This window comes from Tachysurus vachellii, chromosome 17 (genome assembly GCF_030014155.1).
Source record: "Tachysurus vachellii isolate PV-2020 chromosome 17, HZAU_Pvac_v1, whole genome shotgun sequence".
Lineage (NCBI taxonomy): Eukaryota > Metazoa > Chordata > Actinopteri > Siluriformes > Bagridae > Tachysurus > Tachysurus vachellii.
This window is the reverse complement of record NC_083476.1, coordinates 20,456,397-20,465,999: the sequence shown is the minus strand read 5'-3', so window position 1 is coordinate 20,465,999 and position 9,603 is coordinate 20,456,397. Positions and strand designations below refer to the sequence as shown.

Here is a 9,603-nt window from a genome sequence, read left to right as displayed (position 1 = left end):
AGTCCTTATAGCTCTGTCTTTCTTCTATGTAACACCCTGATCCTGGAGAAACGTTGTCTCATTTCACTGTGTACTGCAACAGCTATGCAGTATATGGTTGAAATGACAATAAAAGCTTCTTGACTCTTGACTTGACTCTTGAGTGCAAAGGTTTTGCTAATGAAATAAGGGGGAAAAACAACAATTTAATACATTTTAAGCAACCAGGGCATTTAGTTTGTTGTAATTTTATAACTAGAGAATCAGTTCTGTTCTGCTGTCACTTTCTGAATGCTCTGTGACATTTTTCATCCACAGCCTTCTAAAACAGTTTTAACTACATATCCCAGAATGCTTTGCTTCAACAATAACACTTCCGTTGTAAACAGGAAGTGGGGTTTATGAAGAAAATATGAAGCGGTGAGTAGCGAATGTGTAAATAGTGATTCATATCTGAATCACTGATTAATTTTTTTTAAATATATATATACATATTAAACTTATAACGCATTTTAGTTCTTTTTCAGTTTTTCCAGTTGTTTTTAAAGCGGTATTTAAGGTGTTCATCGTTAGCTTTAACTAGCCTAATGCTAACATTACAAGTTAGCCGTTTGTCAGCCAAGTTAGCTTATGTCATACGTTATAACATAATAATGACACATCTGTTTAATTTAGATGTATTTATTTCTTTATGTATATTAAATAAATAAGAGTGACTTTAATTATAAGGTCCAGAAGGAATTCTAAAGATTTGGAGTGATGTTAATGTTATTATTTGCATAAGAACATCATATGTTGGGTCACAACAACATGACATGAATACTAATATGTCCTTAAAGGTGAGGTGCACGTTGTTTGAGAAACGCGTCAGAAAACTGAGTCGGGCCGAATAACAATACAAACGTGTAGCCAATGAGCAGAAAGGGGCGTGTCTTGTCAATATGCGGCGGAGAGAGTGTTCAGTGCGCATGTGTGACATTAGCAGGAAGCGATTGAAACATTGACATGGTGGATAAAAACGAAAAGCGAAAAAAGGCTTACGATAAGGTAAGAAGTAGGACCGTGTTAATATAGGATCAGCTTTCCACCGCTGGAGAGAACTGAACGTCTTCGGCGTGAAACGGAGCTAAACCTTTCACAGTACAACACACAGTACTACAAAAACACATTTGTATTACCATAGTATTACTCATTGAGTTCATTTATTGATAAAAATTATCCCCTCGGCCAGCTACCCCAGCAGATTCCACCATGATAGTTGCCTGGGTTACGTATGTATGTGTGGGTGGAGCTATCAAAACAGGGGTGACATCCATTTGGGTTAGGGGCGTGTTTGTTTTGGTGATTTCAAATGTCAACATTGGCTTTCAAACATCGTGCACCCCAACTTTAAATAATTACTATTCTATACGAACAAAAAAGTACCACAATAAATCGAAAGTAAATTGACCAGATGTGAAGTTACACGTGAAGCTACTTTGACACATACAGTGATTTTTAATTATTATTTTATTATTATTAACTGTATCAAATGCAATACAAACAAAATAGGCATACAATCTTATTTGACTATATAAAAATTGAACAACTTTGGTTGATCAACAATAATCAACAATCAGAAATAAAAATCGAGGAAAAAATAGCAACAAAGAGAATTATTTATTTAAGTGAACTTTTATTCCTCAAATAGTGAAATCAGAGTAAGGGCTTTTGTATTGTTAACAGATTTATAAAACATTAAAATGGGTTTTTAGTCGTTTAACCGCCGATTAGATTAGATTAGATTAGATTAGATTAGATTAGATTCAACTTTATTGTCATTACACATGTACAAGTACAAGGCAACGAAATGCAGATTAAAGTCGGGCTTTGATTTAAACCACAAAAATCGATATCCGCTATGGAGAGCTATCTAAGTACTGGGAAGGTTTTGGAGTACACAATATCTTCTTTCACACATACAGTGATTTTAAGTTATCAGTCATGGAATTATGAAGTCAGCAGTAGACGTTTCTTCTCCTGGTTGTCATGGTAATACACGTTTCTCGCGGATCGTGCGATTAGCATGACAACAAATTGAGAGGGAAATTTGTTGTTTGTGTATAACGTTAACCGGTGTATATCCGCATCATATACGAGATGAAGTAGAAGCAGCACGTGCTCTTCGCCACCTATCACGTGCAAACGTATTGTATTGCCACTGGTGCAAAGAGTCGCTCCATAATTGCATACAGTTCAACTTTTCTATCAGGAAATACAGCTAAATGAAGTCTCGGGTTTATTGTGGTATTAGTGATGAAATATTATTTTTACAACACGACAAAAAGTAAAGGATCCTGTTAAACATGCAGAATAGTCCTGCTAGTGGAAACTTTGCTCTTATGTAACTGGTGTTCACGTGTTATTAGTTATTCACAACTAAGTCATTATAAAGTTTTAAGCATTTGTACATCCTGGTGTGTGCATGACTCCTTGGTCATACACGTACACAGTGTTCTAGCTGTCATTCAGCGGGTGCGTCCACACCACTATAACTATGAATAAGGTGGGTGTGTTCCAGTAATTACTCGTTTCTCCGTGACAGACTAATTATTTGGGGAGGTTTTGTTCCCCGTGAATCCAATATATATATAGTACAATATATGTAAAGAACAGATTACGGATGAAATATACAGTAGTGCAAAGACCTTATGCATTATACGTTATGTGTACATGTGCAGAAGAGGATGTCTGTTTATATAGTACAGCTTTTAAAGATAAAACACTTCTAAACCAAGCATGTATCCATGCATGTATATTATATTTTATTTTTATTTTTCACTTTGAAAAGCTCTGAGAATTTTATAGTCATTGAGTCATAATCTCGCAGGGTCGCTCGCCGGGTGTGTGACGACGGCCCACTTCCTGAGGAGCAGGAGACCGAGGGTCAGAGGCAGCTGCACAACCTGTTGCTCCAGCAGCTCGACACGGACGTCGACATCGACCGGTAAGCAGCACGGCTCCACAACTCCCGACTCGATCTGTCCTCCGTCCTCTCAACACACCTAGCCCACCTCATGGAGGGTTTAATAACGATCTGCGCAGGAGCAAGACGTACAGACTAGAGTTAACACACGAGCTCCAGTGTACTTCGTAATAAAAGTCTTAATTCTTCTTCGATTGCCTTCTTTGATTTCGACGGCTCTCTGATAATCGACAGAGGAATTATCCCTCACTTCATTTCTACCTGCTTTAATCCTTCCAGCCGTCGCTCGTCATCTCAAAGATCGCTAACTAGCTAGAATATCAGCCGTAACCATGTCGTGTAGCTGCACTGCATTCTGGGATTCAGAGTCCGATACTTTTCGAATCCAGTGCATTTTCTCCAAAGGAAAACAGCGGTAAATGAAGCTCTCTTGCGCTTTAATTGTGACCGTTAGCCGTTGAGATCGTTGACTTCTCAAAGGATTCTCAAAAAACCCGACACATTAGCACCACGACCACTAAACACGTCACAGATATTACAACAGGCATTTTTTTAATGTTTCAGGGTGGAGTTTTTTATTCCGTCTAGAAATAGAAGTGTTTATGGTTCTCTTTTGTTCTCTTTTGCACTTAAAATAGATGAAAATAATAAAAAGTGCTGACTCTTCTCAATGACTCACAAAAGGAAAAAGCACAACCAACAACTAATCCTTCTCTCGTCCTGACAGCTGTGTAGCTAAGAAGAAATGTTTTGCCCCGGCTGCACTGTACAAGCCTTTCGGGGAGCAGGCGGCAGGAGTGCGCAGTCTGGCCCAGTTCCAGGCGCTGCAGGATGGAGAGCAGGAACTCGCCAGCCTGAGAGAGCTGGGCCTCACCGACGCCGAGATCCAGCTGTGGAGGAACAGAGACGCGCAGGACAAGACCAGCAGCGGGAAGGTCAGTGTCTGAGACGAGAGTCAAACAATGTGAACGCTAGGAACTTTCTGGAAAATTCCTACACACTTCAGCATTTTTAGAAGAGGTCTGAGTAGAAGAATAACAGCAAGGTGAATTTCCTCTTACACAATTTGCTTTTTTCATCATAAAATACACACTTAATGAAGGAAGAAGTTATTATTTAGAATTGCTCTATACATCGTCACCCAGATGAGGACGAGTCTTCCTCATTATCGTCCTCACCATCACCAAATGTAAATGTAATGGATGGATGGATGGATGGATGGAGAGATGGATGGACAGATAGATAGATGGATGGATGGATGGATGGATACATGGATGGGTAGATAGATAGATAGATAGATAGATAGATAGATAGATAGAATGATAGATAGATAGATAGATAGATAGATAGATAGATAGATAGATAGATAGATAGATAGATAGATAGATGGATGGATGGATGGATGGATACATGGATGGGTAGATAGATGGATGGATGGATACATGGATGGGTAGATGGATGGATGGCAGGGTTCCCACGCGTCCTGGAAAACCTGGAAATCCTGGAAAATTAAAGACCAATGTTCCAGTCCTGGAAAACACATGGAAAATGAGAGAAAACATAAATTGTCCTGGAAAAAATCTTGTTGTCCTGGAAAATTATTATTTTTAAATGTTCTTGATCATTTTAAAGAACAGTTTACAACTGGTCGAAACAATTAACGTTAGTAACAGAAAGCGATCTGTTCAGGGACGCTGAGTTTTGACGGGTTTTTTGTTATGCTGTTTACTCTCGCTGTGTTGCGGTTTCAGGCGCTAGGAATGGTTTAAGTGCTCGAATGTTTTCAGCAAATGGTGACGGGTAAGCAGGTTATACTAACCTTGTTAATCTGAATATCATGTGCAAGGGGAATGCACAGCAAACTAAAGCATGCTTGACTGCATTGGCCTGAGAAAGGAAAGGGTATTAATATGTGCGGTCTTTATATTTTATAATTGTTGAAATTTCATTCACATGACAAATCGTCTTTAAAAGTATAGTTAAGTAATAGCCATAAAGTGTACGTTGTTTTTAAGACTTCTGGAGAGAAGAACATATTACTTTAGGCCGTGAATCTGTGAGCCTTGTCTTTTTTTGCTAAATTTGAAATGTCCTGGAAAAGTCCTGGAAAATGATCTCTGAAAAAGAGTGGGAACCCTGGGATGGATGGATAGATAGATAGATAGATAGATAGATAGATAGATAGATAGATACATGGAATGATAGATGGATGGATGGATAGATAGATAGATAGATAGATAGATAGATAGATAGATAGATAGATGGAGAGATGGATGGATGGATGGATGGATGGATGGATGGATAGATGGATGGATGGATGGATACATGGAATGATAGATGGATGGATGGATAGATAGATAGATAGATAGATAGATAGATAGATAGATAGATAGATAGATAGATAGATACATGGAATGATAGATGGATGGATGGATAGATAGATAGATAGATAGATAGATAGATAGATAGATAGATGGAGAGATGGATGGATGGATGGATAGATAGATAGATAGATAGATAGATAGATAGATAGATAGATAGATAGATAGATAGATACATGGAATGATAGATAGATGGAGAGATGGATGGATGGATGGATAGATAGATGGATGGATGGATACATGGATAGATGGATGGATGGATGGATACATGGATAGATAGATGGATGGATGGATGGATGGATAGATAGATGGATAGATAGATGGATAGATAGATAGATAGATGGATAGATAGATAGATAGATAGATAGATAGATAGATAGATAGATAGATAGATGGATGGATGGATGGATGGATGGTGATAACAGAAGGAGGTTGAACAGTGATAACGTCCTTCCATAAAAATCCTATAAACTCAAAGTAAATTGAATGAACAGTTTATGACCGTTGCTAAGTTTAAGGTAAATTGCATGTTAATTATTCTCACCAAGAATTTCTCACCAAAACGTGTCTGATCTTCATCCAACTCACACTCAGTATCATGCCGTGTTGTCGTGCGTTAGAGACACAATGTGGGTGTTGTTTACCTTCCAGGTGTTTGTGTTCTTCTTATTCCACAGCAGTTTGGCAACATGAACGATTTTTTCCTCATTAAAATTGATGCATAACTTCATATGAAGATAATAAAATAATTAATGCTCGTCAAGTTAGTTAGACTCCTTTACCCGAGGATCAGAGACGAGCGACACCGGGGTTAACAATCGGATGTCAGTCAGGATGTAGATGTGATAAAGGTCGTGTCAGATACGACAAACGGAGCAACTCCAACAAGATTCATTCTATATTGTGTGTGAAATAGTTATGCAGGAAAGCGTAATAAGGAACCGATGATTTTTATTTTTTTTAAAGAATCGTGGCGTGATCGTAGCTCCTGAAGCACGGGACGAGCGAATGCAGGTCATCTGGGACAAGATGGCGGCGAGGGCAGAGTTACTGTCCCGTCCTCAGCGCTTCTCGGGCAGTCGAGCTCTCACACGGAGAGAGATGGAGATCGAGAAGGCTCTGTTCCACGGCACTGACCGCTCCAACTTCCTGACTGCCCTCTACCATCAAGGTGGTAAACAGAAAGAAGGCGTTCGTCTAGAGAGGGATAGATCTCCTTTATTCAAAAGATTTCTAATGTGTAACATGTCGTCAGTCAGACAGGCTACTAGCTATAATAAACACATAATAAATATAATAACGAATCCCTGTGCTATGCTTTGACTTCACTCGGTTCTATGCATTCAGGATTTCTGATTTCTGCAGATTTAGGAGGAAACGATCAGGATGATTAACTTTGCTCATCTTTCGCCGTTTTCTCACAGAGGGAGCTTCGGACGATGGCCAACAGGGGGCGACATTTTCAAACCCAATGGATTCTTTATACAGAGACATCCTGAACGATCAACAGGAACACTCAGAGAGCGTCACATACTTTCATCAGACAGATCCTGATCGCGACCGAACACCACGTCTGGACCCAGAAACAGACCCGGACCCGGACTCGGATCGGTCGCACGCTCTCAACAGCCAATCAGCAGGAATAACTCCTTCTAAGAATCAAGAATCAGCATCTGTTCCACAGAAACCGACAGTAAACCAGCCCATTGGACGCGTGACCTCGTGCTGCGGTCCGGTGACCGTCAGCGGGACAGTAGAAGAGATTTCAGACGAGGAGATCAGGAACAATCGGGAGACGGAGGACGGAATAAGGAGAATCTCACGCTTTCAGAACTATCGGCGCGGAGAGCCGTCGAACGTAGGTTTTCTGTAAAAGAAACTAAACAGATTATTGTTGGATTGCAGTATTTACAGATATACAGAGCGATGTAAATAAAACAAACTCAGCCTTTTCCCATTTAACTAAAATGCACCTTTCTGCGGATTGCATTTTTTTAGTTCGTCTCCTGGAACCCGGAGGTTAAACCTCCTTCGAAATAGAATAAATAAAATATTTATTTGAGGTCTTACAGGTTTTTTTGACATGCAGAAGCTTTCTGTGTTTTTTTTTTTTTAAAGCCGGTGAAGTCGGTAGAGAAGCGAAGAGAAGAGAAAAGAAGAGGAGGATTCGCGAAGCCAGACGGTTTTAAGAAAATAAAGACATTTCTATGTTTAAAGACATGTTTGTTTTCCATGTAGGTGTTGTGTGTGAAGAACATGAGTCCACGGGCCTCTTTGTCCCAGCTCGTAGCTCTTTTCTCCCGCTTTCAGAAGGACGACACAAATCCAATCGTGTACCGCATCCTGACCGGCAGACTGAAGGGCCAAGCTTTCATTACCTTCTCAGGTAGGAACATGCATACAAGGCATCGCATCACTATCCATGGAAACAGATTGTGTTTCTCATACACTCGCTGTACTATTAGATGGGAACACGACTCATTTTATTTTACAGATAAAGAGACCGCACAAGCAGCGTTGGATACAGTGAATGGCTACAGGCTGCAGGGAAAAGTCCTGGTGATTGAATTTGCCCGAGAGAGGGGACAAGCCAAGACTGAGGACTCTCCAGAAAATCACATAATTAAAGAATCTACAGCACAAAAGGATCTGAGCACGTCAGGACACGCTGTTACACGACGATAATCACCGACGCGGTGGTGCGATCCGGCTCGATGTATAGCCCTTCCTAAGAATTATACAATTTTATTATTTTTTTCCCCCTTAAAGACACATTTCATGTTGTGGAACATCCTCAAATAGATAATAATTCCTGTTATCTCGCACACTGTAACAGCTGTAAACAGTCCTTCTCTCATCAACCTCTTATTTTTTTTTAATCTCTCTGTTGAAGTAAACACCAGAGACTCCAAAAGTGCCCAATAAATGTCTTCTCACACATATCACACATTGTTCAATGAATAATGACATGTTTACTTGGAGTATCTGTAGCACTGCTTCGTTGTTGTTTTATGTTTATGTCTGTATGTATGTTGCACCTTTGACCCGCGAGACACGACATCTCGTTCCACTGCATGTCTCAACGTGTAGCGGAATGACAATAAAGCTAACTCGAACTTGAACTTGAACGAGTCCCCGTGAATCTCATGGCATAATCTCCAGGTTCTCTGTAACCCTGTGTAGGAAAAGAATAGAACGGGGGCATAGAAGCCTTTATTATCACCACATATACATTACTGCGTACAACTGAGGAGGTTGGTGTCAGAGTGCAGTGGCAGCTATGATACAGCACCCCTGGAGCAGGGAGGGTTGAGGGCCTTGCTCAAGGGCCCAGCAGTGGCAGCTTGGCTGTGTGGGGCCTTCAACCCCGATCCTCCGATCAACAACCCAGAGCCTTAACCAGTTGAGCCACCACTGCCCCATCAATAAAGAAAGAGAGCTTCTGGTTAAACAGAATCAATAATACAGAAGCAGCAGGATATAAATGTGAAAATCACAGGTTCTCATGTCCTGAATTCTCTCACCCGGTCCTCTCGATGGGCCTTTTTACACCTGGTCACTTCGTGTGTTCTCTCTGATCCGATAGCTATCTGATTTGTTAAAACTGTTCCATTTACATTAGGCCACATAAACGCGTCTCGGTGAATCGGATATCGATCCGATCTTTTTACTCCCGCACAAAATGCTAATATATTTTACCTCATTTCCGGGGTAATTGAAATGGAACACACTTTGGTGTATGCGGTTGCTACAAAAAACAGCATTTATTGTTTGCTGTATTTTCGCTGGCAGCAGCAGTGCATTTTAAGACCCAACGAGACGCCTGGGTGAAAGATCGGAGCCAGAACTGGTGGGAAAACATATTCGTTTCTGGCGCGATGCACGACTCGTGAGTCACCTGCGAGTGACGTACTTCCGTTTGGGAGGAGAATAGCGCTGACGTATGTGGCTTGAACAACCACGTTCATTTACACCTGTCCAGTTTCATCTGAAACGCGTCCCAGACCACCTCCTGAAGGGGTTTGTATCGTCGGATTTATATCCGTCTCGAAAACGTTTCGGAGGGCATTTAGACCTGGTCTTTTTACCATCGGATAGATATCTGATCACAGAAAACACATGAAGTGACCAGGTGTAAAAAACCCCGATGTGTGCTGCTCCGGTTTTGGCCAGCAGAGGTCTTTAAAACAACACTGTAGACTTTTCTTACCCGTCTTACCGAGCGTGAGGTTCGTGTGCGCTACTTTAGCATACTGGCTACTTGGTATACTTTTGTAT

General features: G+C 40.7%; 1 protein-coding gene across 1 annotated transcript; it reads left to right on the top strand.

Moving 5' to 3' along the window:
* The first annotated feature begins 297 nt into the window (after nucleotides 1–297).
* On the top strand, nucleotides 298–8,447 carry rbm41 (RNA binding motif protein 41). Its single transcript, XM_060891723.1, has 7 exons — nucleotides 298–399; nucleotides 2,849–2,965; nucleotides 3,672–3,879; nucleotides 6,292–6,496; nucleotides 6,750–7,183; nucleotides 7,564–7,711; nucleotides 7,820–8,447. Exons 1-7 carry the CDS (start codon nucleotides 392–394, stop codon nucleotides 8,008–8,010), a joined length of 1,311 nt encoding a protein of 436 aa, XP_060747706.1. The 5' UTR covers nucleotides 298–391; the 3' UTR covers nucleotides 8,011–8,447.
* The last annotated feature ends 1,156 nt before the right edge of the window (nucleotides 8,448–9,603 follow it).

What these genes read in the sequence shown, in the direction of transcription:
- rbm41 (XM_060891723.1), top strand. An exon ending in GACTGCCCTCTACCATCAAG is followed by an intron (nt 6,497 to 6,749) that starts GTGGTAAACAGA and finishes GTTTTCTCACAG; the next exon opens with AGGGAGCTTCGGACGATGGC. An exon ending in AGCTTTCATTACCTTCTCAG is followed by an intron (nt 7,712 to 7,819) that starts GTAGGAACATGC and finishes TTTATTTTACAG; the next exon opens with ATAAAGAGACCGCACAAGCA.